The 27,543-nt window shown below is 34.0% G+C and overlaps 2 protein-coding genes across 2 annotated transcripts in view; one reads left to right on the top strand and one right to left on the bottom strand.

Moving 5' to 3' along the window:
- LOC106131488 (IDLSRF-like peptide) overlaps nt 1-19,469 on the top strand; it is a 66,450-nt gene extending 46,981 nt beyond the window's left edge. Inside the window, exons 2-5 of the mRNA XM_013330601.2 lie at nt 9,995-10,114; nt 14,253-14,381; nt 15,897-16,049; nt 17,030-19,469. Of these exons, the coding sequence (XP_013186055.1) occupies nt 9,997-10,114; nt 14,253-14,381; nt 15,897-16,049; nt 17,030-17,223 (594 nt within the window). The 5' untranslated portion in view covers nt 9,995-9,996 and the 3' untranslated portion in view covers nt 17,224-19,469. The remainder of the gene's footprint in view (nt 1-9,994; nt 10,115-14,252; nt 14,382-15,896; nt 16,050-17,029) is intronic.
- Nucleotides 19,470-20,670: 1,201 nt separating this feature from the next.
- LOC106131494 (uncharacterized) lies at nt 20,671-27,186 on the bottom strand. Its single transcript, XM_013330606.2, has 2 exons — nt 26,695-27,186; nt 20,671-25,806 (listed from the first exon to the last, which is right to left on the bottom strand). Exons 1-2 carry the CDS (start codon nt 26,935-26,937, stop codon nt 23,677-23,679), a joined length of 2,373 nt encoding a protein of 790 aa, XP_013186060.1. The 5' UTR covers nt 26,938-27,186; the 3' UTR covers nt 20,671-23,676.
- Between the last annotated feature and the right edge of the window lie 357 nt (nt 27,187-27,543).

Genomic DNA, 27,543 nt, shown 5'->3' on the forward strand with positions numbered 1-27,543 from the left:
GTAACTGACCAATGTCTGCACTTGTAAGATTTTGCCAAAAAATCTATATGGGGGATTTATTCATTCATTAAAAACTGGAATATTAAAGTTTCTCCACACACCCCTCTAAAGGAGGTCATATTTTTTTTATATTGAGATTGTGAGTATACTTTTACGGCAAACGCAGTCACGGACAGCAGCTAGTACAACAATAATAAAGTAGCTCCCGTATATTCCCAACCTAACCTCTAATGATAAACACAAATAGACAATATCGTGTAATCTTGGAACAAATGTAAGCAAAAAAATACCTCTCATTTTGGTCCAAAATAAATAAAACCTTATGACTGTTTCATTAGCTAGCAGTATTTCGACTGTATAGCAAATAGCCTGTTTATCTAATGTACACAGTAATTCATTTTCCTTTATCTTTTTCTGTTTATGAAGCACGAGCCGGGAGCAATGACCTCCAAATATTCTCAGTGCGTTGACCTTGCGGCTTATGATGGTATTAGTAATTCCGGTATTGTACGAAATATTTTTTGTTACTTGTAATTTCAGACGATTCTTTTTTTGGGATTCCTACTAATTTTTGTCTATATTAGTAAGAATGCAAAGGTAAGTTCTTCTGAATTTTTAAGTTACAAAATAAAATTTTGTTATAATATATACCTTGGAACTAACCTAAACTTTGTAAAAGTGTGTCAATGTGTGTGTGTATTCTATTATTCTTTCACGAAAAATGTACTAGACGGATTTTGATGTAATTTAATACACGGGTAGAATATAACCTGCAAAAAACATTAACTTTTTACCATAAAATCCCATTAAAATTGAAGTATTTATTGCACTGCAAAATACATACATTGCATACGAAATACATAAATACATTGCATACACAATACATACAACATATATAAAATACATACAAGAAACATAAAATACATACAAAATACATATACATACAGAAAATACTCGTATCAAATTAGGATGACCCATTATTTATCTATAGATAACATAAGCCCTATCGTGGGCTATTTTCTTTAAGTACGTAATTAATTACTTACTAGATTGCATGAAGAGGACATGGATAAACATAAATATATATACTGGACAAATTACACAGATTGAGTTAACCTCGAAGTAAGCTCGAAACCTGAGTTTCGAGATACTAATTCAAAGATACTATATTTATAATAAATACTTATATAGATAAACATCCAAGACCCAGGCCAATCAGAGAAAGTTCGTTTCTCATCATGAATAAAGCGTAAGGAGTGTGCAGTGATTGTGGCATGTGAAAGGATGAAATTTCTGCCTACACCTTCGAGAAATACCTATACTATACCTATGTATCAGCCATTTATTTATTTAAAAACTTTACTTTGCCTACAAGCTACAACAGGCAAACCTTATTCTACATAAATACATTCTCTACCAATTTATCACTCGAAACGAAGAAAGGGATCAAATTTAGCAAAAGTTATTAACGAAGAACTTCCAGACAAATATTTCATTCAACAAAACAATGTCAGGCATTTCATTTAAAATTTAACCAAATAATAGGTGGCAGCGGGGGATCAAATCTGGAAAATGACTATGGCCTACGAATTGTCACCATTAAAATATTTGATATTCAAGTAGATTAGAAGGATATGGAATTTCCATTATAAATAAATACAATACAATACAATACAAATTATCTTTATTGCCCATAAAAAATACATACGTAGTAGAAACATACATTATGAACATGTTGAGCAAAGGCGGACTTATCGCTAAGCAATCTCTTCCAGCCAACCTTTGGGTAGTGAAAGGTAAAATCCTGGAACCGGGTGGGCAGCATACACAAGAAATGTTAGTTAGTGTATAATAAATAAACTACACACATACATAAACTATAAATACTTATAAACTTACACAGACTTCATACATAATATTACACAAAATAAATAAATACATAATAATATACATACCTATATAAAAATAGATTGATTAAAATGAATATTACCATGAATAAAGTTAAGAAGAGAGATAGTACTTCTTCAAGTTCGTTTTAAAGGTACCTATTGTTTGTGAGGTACGTATGTCAATGGGTAAAGCATTCCACAGACGAACGGCCTGAACTGTAAAGGATTTAGAGTAGGCTGCAGTCATATTAATGGGAGTATTGAGGCGAAGGGCAATTAGACTACGGGAAGTGTGACTGTTATTCTGATGGAAAAAGGTGAAGCGCTCTTTAAGATACTGAGGAGTAAAAGGGATGAAAAGTACAGAAAAAAGCAGTGTGAGAATGTGATAATTGCGACGTAACCTGATTGGAAGCCACTTGAGTTGTGCACGGAAAGAGGAGATGTGGTCATATTTGCGTAAGCCAAATATGAACCTGATACAGAAATTTTGAAGGCGCTCAAGTTTATTAAGTAGATCTTCTGAAAGATTGAGATAGCATGAATCAGCATAGTCAAGGACAGGCAGAAGTAAGGATTGGGCAAGTGAAATTTTAGTTGCAATGACATAGTTAGCCTCGAAGTAAGTTCGGTATACTAGCTCAACCATACTGTATTTTATAATAAACTAGCTGACCCGCGCAACTTCGTTTGCGTGTATCCCGCTACTTCGACAAATACAGTCAACGCACCAACACATATGTATTGGATACTAATTTTCAATTCACAATCGCCGCCGCGGCCGGCCCGTACCGTGCCGCAATACTAATATCGTGATATCTCCTAAACTATATGTCTAAATAACACACTGTAAACTGCAAAAATAATCTAAATTAAATGCTCGTGATGATGAACTTACTTATTTTGATAAGGATATATGTATTATTGGTTATATCACCAGTTAAACATCACCCAACGAATTAAATGTTTTTTTAATACAGAAAAGTAGTTTTTGTGACTTAAATAAAAAAGCTGGATATATGTCATCGCAGACTTTTTTGTAGAACTAAAAAAGACCAATGTTTTTGCTATACATTGTTCTTACTTGTATCCAACGGTATAAGCGGCGCACGCACAAATGCAATCTTCAATTAGATTTTTTTTCTGACTTCTTGGACATAAATCGCTATAACTCAGCTAATAAAGTTTTAATGTATTTCAATTATATATAAAAACCTGTCGGAGAAAATACTCTTTCTATTAGTGAAAACCGCATCAAAATCCGTTGCGTAGTTTTAAAGTTTTATGCATACGAAGGGACTACAGACAAAATGGGCGACTTTGTTTTATACTATGTAGTGATACTTATATATATATATATATATATACAAACACCCGGACCCAGGCCAATCAGATAAAGTTTGTTTCTCATCATAACCTAGGCGGGATTCGAACCCAGGACCTCCGGTGTCACAGTCAAGCACACTACCGCTGCGCTACAGAGGCCGTCAAATTTATATTTCGGGCGTAGCCACATCAATTGGGTTCACAGTGTTGTGTTTAAGTAAATAATTCAGTTTGAACTAAACGAAATCGGGCAATTCATTCAAAATTTTACAAACAATGTAGCGGATCAAATCTGGAGAATGACTATGGCCTACGGATTGTCGACGTTCTCGGTATAATTTGATATTCAAAGAGTTTAGAAGTATATGGAATACTCATTGTATTACGGGCCATATACATACATACATATAATTAAGTCTTCATTCCTTACAGTGTAAAGACACCCGACAGTTACGAAATGACATAAAGGCATTGCGCTTACTATTCCGTTAAAACTTAAAGTTACTATTCGATATTAATTTTTGCCTTCTTGCAAAAAATATTACTGTATATGATAAACAAATAATACCCAAAACAGTCTTTCAAACCAATATATATAGAAAACACAGAAATTGCACATTGGTTGTACAAAACTTGGTTGAAATCATTATACAATAAAAACGTTGTAATCATTATGACATTTGAGAATGTTAAATAATTTGGTAGTGCCGGTATACATATGAGGCGGCTTTATATAGTAGTATATATGTAGTTACCTTGTTAGTTTACCTAGTGTTGACCTCTCAGACTTTTACCTCACCAAAATTAACTCCATATTCCATCTCTATTCGTTTCTAAGCTCTATGGAAGCACACGTAAAGGGCTTATATTTATGAAATGAGATTATATTTGGGAACGTTTGTTATTCTGTAGGATTCTCGGATCTTACGTTTGACTATTGCGTATCATACTATAATGTTTGTTGTTAATATATATACAATAATGTTTGTTTGATTTATTTCCATAAATATATAAAATATTCAAACAATGAATTTGAAACTTTGAAGTTCAAAATAAATAGATATATTCGTACAAAATTTCATCAGAATTGGTCCAGCGATTTGTTCACGAAAGCGTAACACAGACAGTTGAACAAACTTTCGCATATATAATGGTAATGTTATTATAAACTAGCTGTGCCCGCGACTTCGTCCGCGTGGAATAGTTATTTTGGGCATCATTGAAGCCCCAAGGATGAATAACTTTCCCCGTTTTTTTATTCACATTTTCCATTATTTCTTTGCTCCTTATAGTTGCAGTTGGATGTTATTAGGTTAGTTCCTGAGATTAGCGCGTTCAAACAAACAAACTCTTTGGCTTTAAAATATTCGTACAGATTGTCTCGATTATCACTTCTATCGTTTAACAAAGCGACTCTGCAGAATATTTGGGATATCAGATAAACAGAGGGTAAAATAATAAACTTTGTTTCGTTCAAAATTAACGTCTTCTACGTGAAAGCAATATTTCATCAAAAATTTTTTTTAATGAATTGCAAACACCTTTTGTGAAATTTGTTCATTAAGCCTGGAAATTAATTAGACTTTTAAAAGACCGCTGACGTATTTAATTAAACGGTGATAATTTGAAGGTGAAAGTAATTGTAAAGGTAAGTGAAAGGTAATTAAAAACAACCGTTGAAAGTAGGTACGTGAAGAAGAGCAAGGCACGCCGCGATTCAGGCTTCTGTGGTGGCAAATTATTTTTGTTTTTCTTTTTAGCTCACAGCTCATGTATCAAGTTCATTTAAGTTGTCACAGAGCGGGTCTCGATGTTTTTTGGTCAATTGTTTCAACTCAAATTGTCAAACACCAAAAAGATTTTTTTAAAGTACCTACAAAAATAACTGTTTAAACACTGGACCATAATTCGTTTATCTTTAACTTTATCCTACCCATCTTATAAGTAAATAAAAGTGATTTTGGACAAAAATGTGAAAAACATCTAATTTAACAGACTTAGGACTCTGTTAAATCGATTTTTTACCCCTGTATGCATCTACATATATTCCAAATATGAATGAAATCAAATCGTGAGTATAACATAAGGACTATACAGTAAAACCTTCTCAGGTAAGTAGACAGAAACGTTTTCGTTGACAAATTTGCATTTCGTGTAATTTATTGCCGTGTACCAAAGAACTCTAAACAAATGGAGTTCACTCCGTCAACATGGTACAGTTAACTGCACATCAAGTTTCCCATGCATGGACATGACGCGGTAATTGATATGGTGTTGACTCTGTGTTAAATGATGAACTATTATTATATTAGGTTGAAACTTAAAAATAAATGAAGGAAAAATTGAAACTGTACTTGAAACAACTGTATTAATTTACCTACTAACTTTAATAAAATACGGTTTAGTCAAAAAGAGATATTAATAATGATCTTAAAATATGCACTCCTTAAACTGTGGCGTAATATAAATATTTGAATGTTTCTAAAAACATTATTTACTAGCTTTTGCTTGGGACTTCGCTCCCGTGGGAATATCTAGATCGAACTACTTGAGACAGTGATAAGTGCTCTCACACTGTGCTGGGAAACATTTAATAACAGTGCAGTGATATACTTAAACTGCTACTTTAAGCCAATATTAGTTCCAAAAGTTAAATTTTCCTCTGTGACAAATATCATAAAAAACCGCGAAAACTGCATGAAAAAAATTAAATTATTTTATCTTAGTATGGATAAGAATGTAGTTTGGTTCTACACTCCTTGTATTCCCCACAGACTAATTAAAACTTTGTGGTGTTGGTGTTTTATGCTCATTTGTATTTCTAGACTGTGGTCGTTTTTCGTGGGTGTACTTTATGGCTGTTTTGACCTTTGACCGAGCAAAGTGAGATATGTAAGAAGGCTTTTTAATACCAGCTCTTGGAATTTCGGCTTTAAAAAACAAAACATTTTTTTCTGCCATCCATTCTTACTTATTTTTTATGCATACATACATAAAATCACGCCTTTTTGCCAGACAGAGACAACATCTTTACACTAATATTTTAAAAAGAAAACATTCCCGATACCGAATACACAATTACACACTGTTGAATGGGTCCACTCCATATCTTTCCCATGAATATCGTAAAAAGCGACTAAGAGAGGCGCTGATAAACTTGAGATTCATCTTTTAGGCTATGGGCTAGTAATTTGGATCTCAACTATATCATTAAGCAATACAGCTGAACGTGGCCGTTCAGTCTTGTCATGACTGTTGGCTCTGTCTACCCCGCAAGGGATATATACGTGAGTGTATGTATGTAACACATTAAAGTCACGTACAAAGCAAAACCTTGGTCCCACATAGCTTAGCGGCAGAGAGTCACGTATCTTGCTTAAGTACATACTTATAACGCAAAGAATGCAATTTTATCTAACTTTTTACGACTAAAGTTGTAATTTGAGAGACGCGAAGGTCATAAAAGGGCAATATTTTGGTAACGAGATTTTGAAGCGTTATGAAAAACGTCCACTACTTTCCGAGATTAGTGCGTAGACAAATCAAATAGGGGGCTTAACTATATACCTAATATCGTAGTGCTAGTGATGACAGTACAATATTGCAGTGATATGGATACGAAAACTCAAAAAGTATAACACCCCTTTTTAAAGGCTCGGATGAAAACCTTACGAAAAATTTGCAATTTTTACGCAGAAAATTTTCCTCCTCCTGAATATTTTACTATGTCTCATTTTTCAAGATGCCGCCATAACAGTAACGAGATAAGATGCTCAAAGGATGTGTTTAGTGAATCAGAGTGCTCTTTTGAACAATATAGTACAGTATGTGCCTCAGTATTCAGATATAGTCAGTTTTAGAAGCGGCAGTAAACTTAGTTTTAAGTACCTAATTTATTTGACGTCAACCAATGTTGTGAATCCAAAAGATTTGACAATTATTAAGCAATATGAAGTATCCTATAATAATGAATAATAATAATGAATAGATATAGAACGGGTTGATATTGTCAATCAGATCTTTTATGAATCGCTAATGAACAAAATTCTATAGCTTCTTTTGCGGCGCAGAATTTGTGCGCTTATCTGTGAAACGAGCTTTCTCTGATTGGCCTTAGAATTGGATGTTTATGTATTATTATTAAATATAGTATTATTAAATAAGTATCTCGTAATACAAATCTCGAACTATCTTTGTGGCTAAATCAATCTGTGTGTCTTTTGTATGTTTATTTGTTTAATAATTAACCCAAGAAGGTCTCATCGTAATTCCTGGTGCGTAATACCCGACAATTTAATCTTGAAATGACTGATGGGCCACGTACAGCTGTCTGGCTTAATGATACTCGTAGAATTGAGATTCAAATACTGACAGGTTGCTAGCCCATCGCCTAAAAGGAGAATCCCAAGTCAATAAGCCAAGCTATCCCTTAGTCGCCTTAACGAAGTCGCATGTGTAAGCTAAATACGTATTCCACGCAGCTCCGTGTACCCAACTTCTATGATTCTAAAGCTCCCAACCGAGCTTAAAGTACGTCAGAACTTTGGCCTGATCTTGTTTCCGACATAAAGTTGTTAACAACAGCGAGACCGCACGAATGCTAGAACTTTCGCGGGCGAGCTTTTAAAGGGAAGCTTGTTCAAGACTGTAACAAGGTTAAGTGTGGCTGTGTGTAATGAAATAATTACTAGGTGTAAAGAACTCGATCAAATTAGACCTAGATTTTTTTCTTTACTAAATGATAACAAGATGACTTATACAAATCTAGATAACTATATAATATTATGACGGCCTCTGTGGCATAGCGATAGTGCGCTTGTCTGTGACACCGGAGGTCCCGGGTTCGAATCCCGGCCAGGGTATGATGAGAAACGAACTTTCTCTGATTGGACTGGGTTCGGATGTTTATCTTTATTAGTAATTATTATTAAATATAGTATCGTTGAGTTAGTATCTCGTAACACAAGTCTCGAACTTACTTCGAGGCTAAAGCAATCTGTGTAATTTGTCCCGTTTATATTTATTTATTTATTATGGAAGTATGTCACCTACTATACTCGTAAAATTCTATGAAAGGTATTGTCCTTCCATTATTAACTGACAAAAACGCATTGCTCATACTACATAGTATGTTTCGTTTCCTTGTTCATAATTATAAAACAAAATTTATAATACTGGATATCTGAAAGGGGGTGTGAAAGGGTATCTGTATAAGTATCTGATTCTTGTTCCAAATAATAATGAAAAGTTAGACTTCTGATTTTTTTTTCTTAAATTTTTTTTTGTTTTATCGATATTATATCAATACAATATTTATTAAATTTAGGGTGTTCACGATTTACTGTCCTCTGTCTTAAATATGTAACGCGATTTACCAAACACCCTGTATATGTAATTTAATATTTAATTTTGTTTTTCTTTCCTGCGTTCTGGCAATTTCTATTTAAATTATGATTATATAATGTTTGAAACTCAAGAGGTTCTAGGAATATTGGTTAATCGTATTTATTATTCGATTTCATGGAAATACAATTTATAATCACAGCTACAAAGCACCTCAATTATTCCAGTGAAAGGTTAATTCGCATGAATATTTTAACAATCCAAAAATCCGTTTAGTATAAGATACCAATTGAGTTATGTGCCGAGTTCTATTTTGGATTACTGTGTAGGCGTAGTTAATTTATTCAATAGCATTCATTCGGCTATGAAAGTAAATTTATCGAATTATTCGACTTACGAAGGAATATTAACGTTCAATAAATAATTGTGTAAAGCTCTAGTTTTTGTATAGTTCCCTACTCTTTTCATCTTTTAACCTTTTTTCTATGGATGTCGTAAGAGGCAACTAAAATGATAAACGAGGGTTACCTATCACCAACTCAATATCAATTCCAAGCTAAGCGTGGTCTTTAAAATCTTGTATTTTGCTCTGTCCACCTTTTTGGGCATTAAGTGGATGTGTGCATGGTGTGGTCTCGGAGAAAAGAAAAGACATTGAATGTGCTAGTAGCTTCTCTGCGCGCGCAGAACGTAAAAGTCGGTAGTGGGAATGGGCGTAACATTAGAAATCAAAGGCGAAGCGGCCATCAATCACTATTTGCGTTCCGATCTCCAACTAAATGCCCATCAATATGCTAAACGTAGCGTTTGGGTGCTAAACCCTTAAAGCTCTGTCTACCCCGCAATGGATATAGTGGTATATAATTTTAAACGACTTTTCTAGTAATTTCTAAGAAGACTGAAATATAATAAATACATACATACATACATATGGTCACGTCTATATCCCGCGCGGGGTAGACAGAGCCAACAGTCTGGAAAAGACTGAATGGCCACGTTCAGCTATTTGGCTTAACGATAGAATTGAAATTCAACTAGTGACAGGTTGCTAGCCCATCGCCTAAAAAAGAATCCCAAGTTTGTAAGCCTATCCCTTAGTGGCCATTTACGACATCCATGGGAAAGAGATGGAGTGGTCCTATTCTTTTTTGTATTGGTGCCGGGAGCCACACGGCACATAATTTCTAAGGAGACTGAAATATAATACATACATAAATATGGTCACGTCTATATCCCGTGCGGGGTAGACAGAGCCAACAGTCTGGAAAAGACTGAATGGCCACGTTCAGCTATTTGGCTTAATGATAGAATTGAGATTCGAATAGTGACAGGTTGCTAGCCTATCGCCTAAAAATGAATCCCAAGTTTGTGAGTTTGAAATATAATAATTAATTTAATAAAAATTAATTATAAAATTAATTATAATTTTGTTCCAGAAATGTCGTCGTGCCGCGTAGCCGCGTGCGTGGCGGCGCTGGCGGCGGTCTCCTGCGCATTGCCCAACACTGTCTTTGCTCTTGACCTGAACAAGCTGTATGGACACCACAAGAGATCTGGTAAGCTTAGCATAATATGTCTGTAATATTTGTACTAGTTTATTAATTTTATTAATTGTACTAGTTGTATCTCTTCCCCGTATAGATTTGTGAAAGCCGATTAAGGGAACGATTAATGAACTACGGATTATTTTTCTGGTTATACTTTGAAATTGCTGGCATAACTAACAACTTCAAAGTCGAATTTAAAAAACGATACGTATAACGATAAAAAAATCTCACTTAACTTTATCGGATTCAAAAACATATCTACGGTTTTATTGCAAACCATCTTTTTTTGAACTCGGTTCATATCAACCTACTCGTATTCCCCACAGCATTAAGACTCCATTTAGCATTTTCCTGCATTTTTACGGCATTTAAGTTCCCGAAGTGCGTTAAATAAGACGAAATGAGTGTTTCATCAAGAATTCCGATTGGGGATTCAAGTTAAATGTCGTTATGGTATTTCCCGAGGGAGTCGGGGTGAGCTAACGAGTCATGGACGATGTATTTTCACATTTTTGCCGCTATTCTTGTAATGGAAATTTCCTTTGATGCTCTTTTTGGGATTTTGCCGTCATTTATATACTTAACTAGCTCTTACCAGCAGCTTCGTTTGTACGAATTTAACGCCATCTACGAAAGAATACAGGTTTTTAGAAAATTCGACGGACACTATAGTTTTTATTAGGATGAAAAATACCCTTTTGAAATAAAGCTCTTAATTATTTATACCCAAAAGTTCATAAAGATTGGTCCAGTAGATAACGCGTCACTATTTGAATCTTAATACACACACACATCACTAAACACATTGTAAAAGATAAAAACGTGATTATATGTATATTTGTATGTATATAAAAATACGACCCCCAGTTCGATTATTAATAAAAACATCAACAGAAATATAGAATCCTCTTCGCAGTTGATTGTTAAAAATGGCAGAAATATAGTGACAAAATGTCAAACGGAGCTTAAAATAAAGCTGAAACCCGCCGCAGCGAGTCGCAGGAATATTCCCATTTCCGAGTGACATTTCCAGCTGTGGTTAGATTGGAACATTGGAATCCACTTTGATTAAGTCTGTCTAGTCTTTGACGATGTAAATCTGAAGCAGAAATAAATGGACAGTATTTATTAAAGAGAACTAGCTAATTTATTAAGCGCTATCTTCGAAAAGAGATTTATAATTTAAAATCATCTAACAAAAAGCGACGAAATTAGTACAACCTACAAAAAGCACCGAATTAATAATCATGAACAAAAAGCGACGAATTTAGCTTCACCTACTAAAGTACACATGTTTTTCGCTAATCCTACGGGAACTATAGTTTTTACCGGGATTAAAGGTGCAATGTCCTTCTCCAGATTCTTAATTATAGGTATACGTGATATTTCAAGTAGATTTATTCAGTAGATAATAAACAAACAAAAAAGTCGAATAAATGGTTATCTCTTTGATCGCTTCGAGAATTTTTCAAAAACCTAAATATTTTAACATTGCCCTCCCAATACATATTCGATAACATTATGCATGTTAGGAAAAACTTAGACTCTTGCAAAAAAGTAGGTAAATGTACTAGTAGATCACTGTGGAACAATTATAAGTTGTCGATCCCAGCGCATCGGCTGTGTTAAATGATCTTTTCAACTCAAAAATAATTTTTCGATTCGAACCACTAGTTCCAGAGATTAGCGCGTTCAAACAAACAAACTCTTCAGCTCTATAATATTAGTATAGATAATGGTAACAATAAGTCTTAATTATCAGATTATTTACCCCAGTAAGCCAAAATGAGTCATGTGTGTGTGGTATGTTCCTTGCGAAGTATAGCACTAATATATTAAATCGCCAATATTTAAGAGAATAGAATGTGTTGAATCTCAATTCTATAAGTAAGCCTAAAAGCTAAAAGTGGCCTATTAGTATTTCAAAACTGCTGGCTCTGTCCATCCCGCAAGGGATATAGACGTAATTATATGAATGAAAGAATGTTTTTACCATGTTAGTGTGATTTTGGAAATACACTCTAAACTTTATCAAAATCACACTGGCTCGTAGATCTTCTACAACCTCGTAGACTGTTTACGACTTCGTAGACAATCTACACACTCGTAGGCCATCCACGATTACCTAAACCATCTACGTAATCGTAGAAGATCTTTAATTTCGAATTCAACACAAGAATTTTCCTGAGGAAATATGGTATTCTATTATTAAAATAAATAAATAAATATGGTATTTTACTCAAACATATTTCTTGGAAAATCTACCTCTTATTTCCAAGGGCAGAGTGGAAATGCAAAAATGTCTGCGGAATTTCAAAACTCGTATTTCATACTAACAAGCGGGACTCGGAGTATATTTTTTACCGGCCATCGCTTTCTCTATTTGCGGGGCAAAATTTTCATAGTTCAGTTTTTTTGTTTTTACTTTTATTTTTCCAACGTTGTGGTTGTCCACGCTTAACATTGCAACGGCCAGTGGCTAGATTTTTCAAATGCGAATTTAAATATGGAACTAACATTGAAAAATATTTTCACGCTGACAATATTTCTTTCGTATTATTCTTTTGCAGAAACATTTTAATAGAGTAAAATATTGCAATAGCCAGTGTTGGACTTTAAAAATGGGGACATTTATATTTAGAACTAAAAGTATTCCCTTATTAAATTTTTTTTACGCACACTTAAGGTTTAATTATTACTTGGTGTTTGAAATAGGTACAATATGTAATCATATTGTCATTTTGTAAAATTAATATGGGTTATGGGGTAACCCTTAAATAAATAAGTCGTTTTTTTATTAAATTTAGAATAGAAGTGAAGTTGACAGTGAATTTCTTACAATTCCGTTAGATAAAAAAAATAGAAATAACCAACTGCTTATTTTGGCTTCTATTCTTGGCACTATTTATTATTTTACGTATATTTTAATAAATCGCAAACCACAAGCAAATTTTATAACCGAGTCTTGAAATTAAACCAACTTTATTACAAGAAAACCTTAAGTTTTAGCGTCTGAAAACTTGTTTTAATATACATGAATTTCTCAAACCTTAATATTCTCAAGTGCTTTTTCGAAGCTCCAACTAATTCACAGATAATTAAGTTATACTCGTATCTCCAGTAAAATATCCAGAATCTAGTACTTTATGTTATGAGATTTACTAAGAAATTATCAAAGCGTCTATGGTCGAACGGTTAAAATGTCCGAACAGATGAGCGTGGAAATGGAAAGTTTATCTCTGCCTAACCCCTCCGAGAAAGCGGCGTGATACCTACACAAAGAAACAGATCCTTACAATACTCCCATTGTTTTCCTCTAGATAATTTCCATCACTTTAAAAGCACTATAAAGCAAGCACGATTTGATTAAAATGTAAAGTTTGTAAAGTAAACCTTGGTAAAGTTAGGGCGCATAAATCAAGAATCTTGGCTCTAAATGAGATCTGACAACTATTTCACAGAATAAGACTTGTTTTGATAATTTTGGGGGAATCTTACATGCAATATTACCTGAAATACACAACGCTAATGAAAAAAAAATATGTATGGAAATCATAAATTATCAAATTTGTTTTTTTTTTAATTTAATTTCCTTGCCACAATAACACGAAACCTCTTTCACCTAAACAATTTCAATAACAAAGGACTCATTTTGCAGCTTTTTTACGGAGCATTCTAAGAGCTTTTCAACTCTAATTTCTTTGCCACCGTCTCTAGACCAATAAATAGTATTGCGCTTAAGCTACTTTTGTTTTCGTTAGGGATACGCTTAAATGGAATTTGCTGGTCTGCTTTTGGAATATTTTCTTATTATAAAAAGGACCGGTTCTTATCTCGCGCAAAGGATAGCGGTTGCAATTCAGCGCGTGAATGCAGCCGGAGTTCTTGGCACCATGCTACAAGAGCATCATTTTTTTGGTTTAATTGTAGATAAAATACCTTTTACATACATATAATCACGTCTATATCCCTTGAGGGGTAGACAGAGCCAGCAGTCTTGAAAAGACTAATAGGCCACGTTCAGCTGTAAGGCTTAATTTGCTTAAGTCATAATAAATTAAATATTTCTCACCATACCCTCTATATTGAAAATTACGTACGATTTGTCTAAAAGGTTTCTTTCAATAAAACCACACTTTTCTTACAGAATACTGCCACCCGTACGAGCCGTTCAAATGTCCAGTGGATGGTAACTGCATCTCTATACAGTACCTCTGCGATGGCGCTCCGGACTGCATCGATGGATATGATGAGGACTCTAAGCTTTGCACCGCTGGTAGGTCCAATGACCCGTTTCTGAGTACATTAGTTTGAGTGCTAACCGATGCTCTTACAGAGAGCGAAAACATCGTGAACAAGCCTGCTCATTCATGCAACTGAATATGTAACCATGATTCGATATGAGTTAAGTTCGCCTGCAAAGGTTGCGGAGGTCATACGGAGTCGCTTCGTGTATCGACCTGACTTATCTAGCTTTGTGGTGAAATGTCAAATAGAATTGATATTTTAAATCTATATAATGTAAATCTTTTCCGTTACTGAGTGACTGACAGACATCTTTACAGCCCAAACCGCTGGGTCTAGAGACTTGAAATTTGGTTTGTAGGTTATTATGATGATAAGGATTAGATTAATTTCCTGTGAGAGGATTTACCGAAATTGCATCTTCAATTTTGCGAAAATACATTGGCGCAGGCGCAGGCAAAGAAAAAACTAAATTTTTTTTTTGTACGACTCTCTCGCTAGTTCTTCACGAGCGTTGACAAGGCATTATGTGTTCTTCATCTTCCTCTCTCTTTTAAATAAGTCATAGATGTAGAATCTCTGCCAGACTATCTATCTGTGCCACCTCTGCCGGGACCAGATACCAGCGAATGTCAAAGAAATTTTGGCTAGAACTCGGGAAAAATGTTACGCACGCCGATCGTCTCAGAACTGAAGATTGGACGAAATAGACAGAGAAAAGCAGAAACATTGACTCCAGGGTCCGACGCATCACCAAGAGTGTGAGAGACTAAAATCTCCCCCTGGAATAAGTCAATAAACCCCTGATTGTGGATAGGGTTGCCATCCGTCCGGGTTTCCCCGGATTTGTCCTAGTTAAGAGGGCATCCGGGGAGCGTCCGGGGAAGGTTTCATTTGTAGACCGGGTTTTAAAAAATTAATAAATAAAAAAGGTGATTTATGACATTTTCAAATGTCTTTTATTGCATTGTATATGTTTAAAAGACCTTGTTGACATGTCCGGCTTTCGGACTCTAAATCCGGGGTTTTCACGCGTCTTGTCCGGTTTTCCAAATTTAAGAGATGGCAACCCTAATTGTGGATAGTGTGTTGACGTCATCGCAATACAAACGTAATCAGTAATGTACTAGTGTACGATAGCGTGCTATGAATTGCGACATTGGATTGTTACTCGTACTCTTTATTAGGAATTTGTGATCGATAAGGTCAATGGTGTGTAGTGTTCCGATGTGATTCCTGGTACTTTTGGAATAATACTTAGATTCTTTCTAATTTTTTTTTATAAATGCCGAAGAGAATAAGAACTTTCACAAACAACCATGATTCATGCTATCAGATTATCAAGACCAAGAAATACTAATCGTTGACTGACTAACCGACTCCTGTCCTGAATAGTGGGCAACCCAATGCATAGATCTTCCTCAGAAAACCTCTTTCCAATATTACAAACAGAAACGAAATCCGTCCAGACTTTACCTGATTAGCGCATACATACGGGCAGAGAAAATAGAGGGACTTTTTTTCTTTTATTCTCTTCTTTTTCCAGCAAAACGACCACCAGTAGAAGAGACGGCGTCATTCCTTCAATCACTGCTTGCGTCACACGGACCGAACTATCTTGAGAAACTGTTTGGTAGCAAAGCGAGAGATGCGCTTGCGCCGCTCGGGGGCGTCGAGAAGGTTGCTATAGCCCTTTCAGGTAAGAATTAAGAGGTTTATTTAAAAATTTTAGTATTACAAAGTCATAATCAACAAGATATTAACATTAATATTCTACTGAGCGGATTATTTTATGACATTAGTTGATAGCTGGCTTTATCGTAGAATTTAGAAGCCTTTGCGATATCTAAGTAGCATAAAATCAATGTACGAGTAACTCTTACTAGCAATATCTAGTAAATTATTGTTTTAAATAAAAAAAAAAACATTTTTTATTCACGCCACTCACAAACTGTGTAATAACAGTCTGAACTCCTGAATTTTTTTGCATAATAATTAATCTCTTTTAATGCCATGACAAAACGAGGCTCAGCATGAAATTCTATGGCGGAATTACGACTGTTACAGCTAAACTGTGTAAAAATAAACGGTAATTCTGGAAATTCATGGCGCAAGATTTATAACAGGCTATAAGCGAAGCAACCATATTAATATATTATACATAAAACATGGGGGTTTTATGTAAATTAACCTCTGAATAAATTAGTAGAGCTGCAGATATTAAGTTATTAAGGAGACGGACAAGGGTTATTTTGTAGTTTATAGCTATATTACTATTACCAGCGAGTAATTTGGCTATCTTTTATCTTTATTTATTTGACGAAATATTCGTAGTGAAATAATTAGTTTTACATTCATTCATGTTTTTAATGTAGACAATGCGCATTCGTCCACGATTAAGATTTAAGTGATCTACATTTGTAAATTGACTTCCGGTGAAAAGGCTGCAGTGTAGTAGCGCGAAGCGTTGCGGAGCGAATTTGTATGTGATTTGATCAGCGCCACCTAATGCTAACGCGATGGCACTAATGCAATTCCATACAAATTCTTGATTACTTGCTCGACGCGTTTGCCATATCTCTTAACATAACAAATAAATCGTCTCACAATAAAAATCCGTCCAACTACGCAGTATGATGATAAAACATGTTTTCCTAACACTTTTCATTTCTATTCCAGAATCCCAAACGATTGAAGACTTCGGCGCGGCATTACACCTCATGAGGTCAGACCTGGAACACCTTCGCTCCGTCTTCATGGCAGTCGAGAACGGGGACCTGGGAATGCTCAAATCCCTCGGGATCAAAGACTCCGAGCTTGGCGACGTCAAATTCTTCCTCGAGAAACTGGTTAACACCGGTTTCCTCGACTGAATAGCACCGGAGTCTGCCTCTGAATACTACCACATCGTCCAATTTGCTCCCCTTAACCCCTCATTCTACAGCTACATTCCCTACGACCCCCCCAAGTACAGGAGAAAGTAAATCTCCTGTCCCTTTCTACCCCGAGCGAATGATGTGATTCAATTTAATTTTACAGTCGAGTATCAACTGTCGATCAAACGAGATCCAGAACCGGCCACATGGACTTGATTTGACGTCAGTTGGTCCTCATTCTGCTTTAGATAGAAAAAGGTTTAATTTTAATAGTATAGTCAATATTTTTGTATACATTGCTTTGTCTTATTAGGAAAATAGCCAACGAAATAGCTACGGTTGGGGACTTCTCGCGTCATCGTCACTCAAACTGTTACACAATGGTTTGTCTGACGATCTTGACCGTAGCTACGTGTGATGAGTGTAAGAGACAAGCGTGAATGTCGCCCCATCTCTTTTCTACCCGACGAAGTCAGAGGCGACTCCATTTTACGTCAACGTCCATAATAAGCGAGATATAAAGCTAAAGAATGATAACGTTCGAGAGAAAATGTCCTTAGAATTAATAAATATAAGAATCGTTGAAAGAATGCATGCGCTTTATATCTGGCTTCTGGAGAATTCCAGAATAGGACCATAATTCATACATATCATTGTAAAACTAGTGTAGGGTAACAATACATATCATAGATTTAATCTGTAGCGGATAAAGTACAATTATTTTAATATATCGGTATTGTAGTGTTTATGAAACATTTTATAGGTCCCTTTTGGTAGGTACTTCATCATTGAAATTTAAAGATATCTAACGAAGCATGTTAAACGGTGCTGCACTTCCCGAACATATCAAAATTATGTGATTAATGATAGATGGTAGATTACCTATTGTGTGTTATAGCGTAGTGGCAGAGTTTATTTCCTAATAGGTAGGATTATCTTCAGCGTATGACGACTTTTGTCAATATATAATTTCCTAAGTAATCTCACAAATTTGTTCACTAGAATTGTTTTAAAAAATTAATTCTTCATTAATTACCCAATGAACAAAATAACTTTTTGGCATTGACGTAACTAAGTCACAAGTTTTTTTTCTCTTATTTCATAGAAAAGTTGCGAATTAAATTAATTATTACGTCTTATTTTTCCACCAACAATTATATATTTAATACATTATAAGCGAACTTTAACCTACTCTAGTGGACAAAATGTAAATTAAAATTTTAGCAAAACACATGTTTCAAAATTTTATATCTGCCAAATCTTTTATGGTACCTAATGTAAGAACTTATCTGTTTTCAAAATATATAAGTATTATAAACATTTAATACTTACATATTGTTTTTTTACAAAACTTATGTCAAATGCGGGCTAAAACGACAACGAATTAATGATAACTTGACGTTGAAAAATAAGTGTTTAAATTTGTGAAAGGAACAATCGAATTGTTGAATTATCTCATAAAATTAAACATAAATATTTTAAGTGTCATGTTGTGGAATAATCCATCATTTTGGAATCATTAAATTAGGAAAATTTTGGATGTCACATCCAGTGGAATAATCAGGAGAATATTAGTAGGATAAAAGAATTATGTATACAAAAGAACAAATTGAAGGTTAACTTTGCTCTGCGGTAAAAGTTACCAATTAACTGCACACGATTTAAAAAAAAGGATGTATCATGAATTTAGACAATCACAATTTCGAAAATCAATATTTTGTCACACTTTAGCAAAACATATATTCGACTTTTATTATTCCTACATTAACATCTTCGACAATTTGTAACTTCGAAGAACCACTTCGGTGGATCTTTATTACGACAAAACATACCTATGACAAATTACAGCATTCTTAAGTGGCAATAATCGTTACTTTTTTGACTTTATGGTGTATTAAAAAAACATTCGGACTAATGACAGTCAAATATGAGTATGTTTTGTCGAAGCAGTCTGTCAAAATATTAATTTTCAAAATTAAGACTGTCAAAAACGACAGTGGAAAAAAAAACAATAAAATAACAGCCTGTATTTGTCAGAAGTTGTACTTTTCAATCTCATCCCCGTAGTAATCCTTGTAGTGACAGACATAAAATTCGATTTTCATATTATATTGTAGATAGTTTGTTAGAATATTCTCGAAATATCAATGATTTATAAAATAGACATTAATTTTAACTTGCGTCAGATCTATTGATAATATATTCTACAGGAAAAACGTTAGTTGGTATTATGTGTTTTGAAGTAAGGCTTATTGTTCTTAAATAACAAATCAATAAATGAATCATCTTATATTTGCGTTTCATTTTGGTCCTTGCTTTATTTATACCCTCTATGCACGTAAGGTCTTATTACCTTATGTCATGTCCGCTTATAACGTCCATTTCTTTAATGACCCAGTCCCAGAAAAGGTATATCATAATACAGGTAGGTATATCGTAATATTCTAATATTTCAATCAATTCTATGAATAAACCTGTTATTAGTGGAAAAGGGAATTATGATTTTGAAAGTATTAAACCAATATTAATAACTGAGTTAAGAACTTGATAGAATACATGGGAATAATTATAATATATGAGTTTGTTAAAATTTCGATGCCTTAGATGTTTTATATTCATACAAAATATGATAAGTCCATTTTAAAATATTTAAAAATAATAATGAATTAATTTAATTCCATTGGTGAGTACCTAAACAAGGTACGGAACAACTTTTATAAGAATTTAGTGAAAGAAAGAGAATCACAAAAACAAAACTTTAAATTTTATAAGTGTATTTCAAAGTATGACTTACACTAATACAATATTTACAAAACTACAAATTACACGATACGATTGTTTATTAAAATATTAACTACTCTTGTATTATATTTTACATCATACATACGAATTATAAAGAAAAACTTAAACGAATAACATATTTAATACATATTAAAGAAAATGTCAATTTTATAACTTTACTTTTGGAAACTACTGCAGTGGCGCTAGCATGGCACGCCCGATTATCGCGCGATAAACTACCTATCGCTGTTTCGCTTTTTTGTATGACATGAAACGGGACAGCGATAGTTTATCACGCGATAAAATGCGTGCGCGCACCAAGCCCCGCTAGAGGGTGGAGTTCGCAATCAAGAGAAGTGAAGATAGTGGAATGTATACTAACGGTTTGCTTTGAAAATAAGAATGGCTCACCAGTCATACATACTAATAGTGTCATTGGTTAAACGGTTATAAAACTATCGAATAAAATATTTGATACTATTTCAAACCTAATACAGTCAACAGCATATTCCTACCCAAATTCACTTCAAATAAAATTCTATTACAGCGTATTATAATAATAGTGATGTACATCAGTTAATGCTATTATATGACCACACTAACTGTTAATTTGTACCTCCTTTACTGCAAATAAATTATCTAAAATTAATTTTTATTTATATACAAATAAAAAGAAATTGTTTTTTCCATAAGACTTTTACTAATTATGTTCGTAGATGTACATAGTTTAACTTTTCATTTTGATTGACATTTTGCTACTTAGACTTTCTGATTAGGAGGGTTCTAATCGATGCTCTTGCGATGGGGAAAATCATAGTGAAAAAACCTGCACATTCAACTCGATTTGAAACTATGATCAATTTATTTTTATTATCCCTTCAAACTTGCGGAATTAGACGGAAGTCGCTCACCAATCCAGGGTATATTCATAGGCGGACCCAAGACTTCTCTTCAGAAATGAGGACTCAACCGGCAGCACCAGCAGGAAGAGAACCTTACAAAAAATGAAAGGCTACAAACCCCCTTGTTACGGATCCTACTAGTAATAGATACCAAAAGTAATGCCATGAACTGAACTGAATCACTGAACGCATGGTCAATATCACGAGAAAAAGATGTTAAATATAATACATGCGGCATTGTTTTTTTGTCAATACAAATACATAGCTTTAATATTTTTCAGATTTTTTTTTTATGGGACCATTTTTAAATAACTTAACAGATCAGCTGTTTATGTTTTTTTTTTTTTTTTGTTGATAAATATAACATTAAATTATGATTTGTGTGTTTAATTAGAACTTAAAAGCACACATATCGAGTTAGCACCAAAGCAAACTTCTGTGTTATGGAATATTTGAGCCTTTTCTATACAGGGTTTCCGGTTAAATATAATCCTGGATATCCTGACTTCTAGTTTTGTTGGATAATTAAGGAACATTTTAAACCCCCTATTCTTTATTTTTTAATTATTTAGAATAAGAATCAGATACTGAGTGCCCGCTTTCAATATTCAAAGCGATTTACCAGACACCCTGTATATGAAACAAATTGTAAAAAAAGGAAACAAACAACATAAATAAACAAAAAAAAAACAATGTCAAGCACGTTTTTATACTATATACATTCTATGTATTTATGTATAATATATTCAGACAAATGTAATAGCATTATGCGACTATCGTCATGCTAAATTACTTGTCTATGTTAGTCACTGGATTATTTAGGACTTCTGAATTTAGTCAAACAAGATATACGCTGTAGGTCCCAAAACAAAAGTAGTAGATTCACACAGGTACAACAAAATTACAAAATTCAAAAACGTATGAGAATTTTTAAGCTTTCAATCGTCACGAACATGTTCATGGCAGTGTTTTATATTGACATAGAATAAAACAACATCGCGTTAAGTTCTCATGGTAATTTTGAGAAAATCTGCTCCCTTGAACATACATGCCAAATTCGGCTGTACCTTTTTTTTATCAGTCTGTCAGTAACTAGAGGTCTTACACATATATCGATTTAATAACACAATCATAACACCATTACTGATTCAGATCAAATCTAATTATGTACCATGGTTATACTTAAACTATACAATAAATCATTTAAAAGTAATTCAACAAACTTTTCCGACGATCATAGTCCATTTTTGAAATAAAAGTGAAAAATCTTGATAAGTCTCTTTTTAATATTATATTAAAAATATGCCTATTTATATTAAAAATGCGAGTGAGTTTGTTTTTTTTTTGTTTCCTTTTCACGGGTCTACTAACGGGTTACTGAATACTTCCTGAAATATCACGTTTATATAATTAAGAGTCTGGATAGGGTAACTTTTATCCTTGTAAAATCTATAGCTCCTGTGGGAATTGCAAAAAAACATGTATTCTTTTATGGCGCTTTTTGTGGGTGGTTCAAATTTTGTCGCTTTTATGATAGATGACAATAAATTTAAATTCGTCGCTTTTTGTAGATGGCGCTAAATTAATGCGGGCGAAACTGCGGGTAAAAGCTACTTTTAAATAAATTTATTTATGTAGTATTTTAAGACATTTCAAAATTGTTCACTTTCATTTTAGCTCCTAAAGAAATAGGACTATTGATAAAATAAACAGCTCAACAAAAAACTGTTGATTTTATTCATAATACTTAATTACACTTTTAACCAGCAGATAAAGCTGATATTAAGATAAAAAAAAACATAACTGTTAAATAAATGAAAATGTTATTTTTTCTAGTCATAATAAAAAGCGAAACAGCGATAGCCTTTTGTGCGATAAAAAATGGCGTCACGCGTGCCATGCCATGCTACGGGAACAGGATGATGTACGTATTACTAATATTCAAATGCTCTTGTCAATAAATTGGTATCGTCATTCATTAATTTTTTTTGGAATCAAACTCTACAGACATAATTCTAGCTAAATACCACCAGTTAATAAATAAATAAATATAAATATATAGGGGACAAATTATACAGATTGAGTTAGCCTCGAAGTAAGTTCGAAATTTGTGTTACGAGATACTAACTCAACGATACTATATTTTATAATAAATACTTATATAGATAAATATCCAAGACTCAGCCCAATCAGAGTAAGTTCGTTTCTCATCATGCCCTGGCCGGAATTCGAACCCGGGACCTCCGGTGTCACAGACAAGCGCACTACAGCTGCGCCACAAAGGCCTTCAACTTAATGAAATACCGTTAATAAATAATAGATATACCAATTATTTCTGCATACTGTTAATTAAAAGGACATAATGCATTTATACCTTTATCGTTACCATCAGCTTTGGTAGATTTTTTGATACATATTACAGATTCAGCTTGATACATATTTAACTATTTCAGTGAAAACCAATCAGTACAGGGTACGAATATAAAAAAAAATAGGTTTATTTGTCATTCTTTAACTAAGTAAGTGATTTAAACACGAAGAAGTCTGGTGGGATCTTGCTAGATTTAGTAATGAGGCAACTGAAGCCAGAAATGTTCCACCTCAAACGGTTAAATAATGTTGACAACTTAGTGACTACCCATTGAGTCAAATAGTATTTCAAAGAAATTCTATGTAGGGAGTGGGAGTAAAATGTTTTTAAACTTTTTCTTACACTTCTACTACTACAGTCTTCAAAATCTAACCACAAAAAATATGGTAAGGGTACTTATGACTTCTTACTACGCTTTCTCAGTACACTTTTTTCAGCTCTCAACTGGTCCTCTTCATCCATCTTTGTATAATGCGACTGAATGTGAGCCAACAATTTCTTTTCTCTCGAGAATGTTTCATTACACATATTACACGAATACTTTTCCTTGTCTCTGCCCACATCTGCTGACTGGTTTGAAGTTGTACTAGTTGAGATTTGAGACTCTTGTATAATATTATCTGTTGGCAACACATATGACGGTTGCAACAGAGGATCAACATTAATAAACGTGAAGAATCCCCGATCTTTTGGTTGTGATGCATCTTCTATTGTCACATTGAAAGGTTGCTCAACTTCGTCTGGCGTTTTTAATGGCTTCGACTTTTTATGACGCTTCTTTGAAACTTCGTCGACAGGCACCTGTGGTTTTGTAGATATCAACAACTTACTAGGATTACCAGTTTGTACAACAGTGTAAGACTGCTTTTTCATCGCTGGGGTGGTGAAAGCAGGTGGCTCTGATGCTCGTGACACAGTTTGAAAGAGACCAACTGGATAAGGTTGGTTGTTGGCAGTATTGTTAGTTGGTGGTGGTAAACTTGTGTGAGGCAAACCGGACTTTGGCCCAGAATTCCTTGATAACACAGAGATATCAGAACTCTCTCCTGTATTATCAACTAGGCTAATAATCGATCTGTTCTCAATAGATTTTTCTGTAGCTTTCAACAAGGAGTGACTATTTTGTTCTACCGGTGGGTTATTTGATTTTCTTTTCCTTGAGATTTTGGTGTCCACATTATTTGTTGTTGTAGGAACGATATTCGTATTTGATGGAACAATATTACTAATTTGCGGTGGGACATAGTTTGTTGTAAAATTTACTGGTCCTACTGGCAAATTATTTGCAGAGGCATCTTCAAGCAGGGTAAAGGTATTGTTAGGTCCAGGAACAAGCCTGAAACGGCCATTTAAAGCTGGCATAGAAGGGAAATTAATAGTAGGCACTACAGATGAAGTATTAGTAACTTGAAGAGGACTTTCCAGTCTGGTAGAGAGAGTCTGTTGAGGGATAGGAGTAATTTGTGAAGAGTTATTCAAGTCTTTTAAAACTGTATCACTATTGTTATGTTTTACCCTGCTTGCTGGTCCTATTCTTGGTTTTGGCTTAACTTCAGGTGGTTTTACTTCTACTGTTTTTACAGGTTCCTCTTTAATAGCAACCTTCTTTGCTTCATCAACTTTTGTATTGATGTATTTCACAGTAGCTATTTTTGGAGGCTCCCGTGGAGGTATGTTTTTAGTAAGGTCTACTTTAGGAATACCATTCTTTGCACAAGAATGGGATTGCACAACTTCCTTCTTTAAGAAATTTCTATTACATAATTTACATTGGAATAATACACCCACACCATTCACTTTAATCATACAAATATGGTCCATAATGTTAAACGGTTTTGGGGTAGATTCTGTCTCAACTTTCTGTACTGTTTCTTCAACTTTATTTTTTTTACTATCAAAAGGCCCTTCATCATAGTCAAAACTAAGATTTGTTATTTTTTTATTATCTTTATGATCTTCTTGTACTATTATTTCTTCATCACTGCTACTAGAGTCTTTAACAACTAGTTTGGTTGCTTGCCTACTTGGTCTTATTTTCTTATCAGGTTGACTTTCTTGGGGCTCTTCAACCACTTTCCTTGTTGTCCTTCTTGCCATATCATCACATTTATCTAATGTCAGCTTTATATCTTTAATTTGGACATTATTGTCCTCTTCAATTCTCTTTATTTCTTTCTTGGACAGAGGCCCTGGCTTGTTCACTTTTGTTTCTTTCTTGGGAGTAACTACAGGTTCAATTTCCTCTGGTGTTGGGCTGCGAGGTATATCTTTAATATCTTTGATGCCTTCCATAGCTTTCATTATAAGTGCATTACATATATCGTCATTGGTCATATTGGACTTGTTCAACTTTTCTTCCCACATTTGTCGTGTATTCACTTTAGCTATAACTGGTGGTTTCTTACCCATTGTGTTGTGAAGATTTTCTTGCGTTTTAATGCATTTGTTAACAAATTCATGGAGCTCTTCAAGTTTTGCAGAACACCGAAAGCATATTTTGTGTGGCAGCGTATCATTTTCATCAATCTGGAAAAGTATAAAAATTATGAGAGAATGAGTTAATGATAGGTTAAAGAATATGCTCGTTCTATACAGTACAATTCTCATGTATTTTTTTATATGCTCTTACAAAACAAATTTTCTAAATTATTATTTGAATGTACATTGTGTGAAATTTTTTATAATCTTGAGCAGTGAAAATAGGAATTTGAATAAATTTATCGCCCAATAATAGAGAAAGATGGTGTAGACAAAGCGAAGTGTATGCCCAGCAGCTTTATGAAGACAGTTGTTTAACCAAGTTGATTCTCATATGAATACAATTTTTTTCAAGAATAAATATGATGAATGGCCAAATATATTGCTATTGAATAAAAAAAATACTATACACAATTTCTTTCTAATAACATACATATCACAGCCAAAAGGCACATTCAGAAGTATGGCTTAATAATTAATGATGGAATTGAGATTCAAATAGTAACAAGTTGCTAACCTATTGCCTACAAGAATAATCCTAATATTATTTTTTTAATTATTAAGAATAATCCTAATTTTATTATTATTCTTAATAATTTGATTTATAACCAGGCAATATTATTTTCCAAGTGGTCACTATAAAGGGGTTTAAGGGCAAAAGTTAAGATACAATGTAGTTCAGAAATACAAGCCTGCTCAATAAAAATAGAGGATATTTGAATAACCTTGTTCTCTGTCATATTTCATGTGACAAACTAATACCAGATATATCTTTTCTGATGTTTAAAGCTATGACGGAACTTTCAGCTCAGGGCTTGCAACAGGTAAAAAAAGAAATTATATATAGGATTACTACTTATTATTTATAGAAATTATATTAGGTCGCACGCAAGCAATGCGACTCTCTAATGAGAAGGCAGAAATGGTATAACGCACCCTGAATGGCATCAATTGATCAATTTTGATTGCAGTCATCTGGTCCTGATCGAAAATATTTAGAAAAGGTCCTTCCTTGCCGCCGCAAAGGCGACAAACTTTCATCAACACAGGTGGAACTGTCTTAGCACTTATTGCAGCTACACTACTATTGATCATTTTCTCTATTTCTGATGAGAGATCAGGTTTTGTTGCAGGCTGTTGTTGAACCTTAACCTTATTTTTCTTTCTGTTTTTGGCCATTTTATTGTAGGATTTCGATCTATGCACAAGTACTCTAATATCTTTGACACTAACTTTATTGAAGACTGAATACAATGTGCACTGATGGCACACTATCAAAATAATATGGACATGTCTTTCATTGCGTGTGAATTCTTGAAATTCTTAAACACAATATTATCGACATAAAAGTTAAAAAATGAACAGCCCCTAAAATATTCCGGACAACCACACCAACATGGAAGAATTTTTTGTCCACAACAGCGAGAGTGACAGCTGCCTGGTGACAGCAGCATCTCTATATCCAGCCAGTTTTTAATTTCACAACTTGCAACATTTGACTCATAGAATTTCAGACAGGTAGAATTGTCAAATTATATGGGCCAGCGAGTTGAATCTAAGGCTCGCGATTCTTAACTTTACTACTATGATACTGAAAGGACTCCATAAGAGTCGCGATTCGATTAGACCCATGTCTATATATTATAGTTATTATACGGCCGCGGCTCCGAAGATGTCGAGTCGGAGGTTGTATTTATGCTCCAATCTATGAAATACAAAGATAATGGCGATTCTAGTTCTTCGCTGCTATAGGCTGAGAGCGTCAATGTCTTCGCGAAGATTGAC

The sequence above is a fragment of the Amyelois transitella genome, chromosome 20 (genome assembly GCF_032362555.1).
Source record: "Amyelois transitella isolate CPQ chromosome 20, ilAmyTran1.1, whole genome shotgun sequence".
Taxonomy (NCBI): domain Eukaryota; kingdom Metazoa; phylum Arthropoda; class Insecta; order Lepidoptera; family Pyralidae; genus Amyelois; species Amyelois transitella.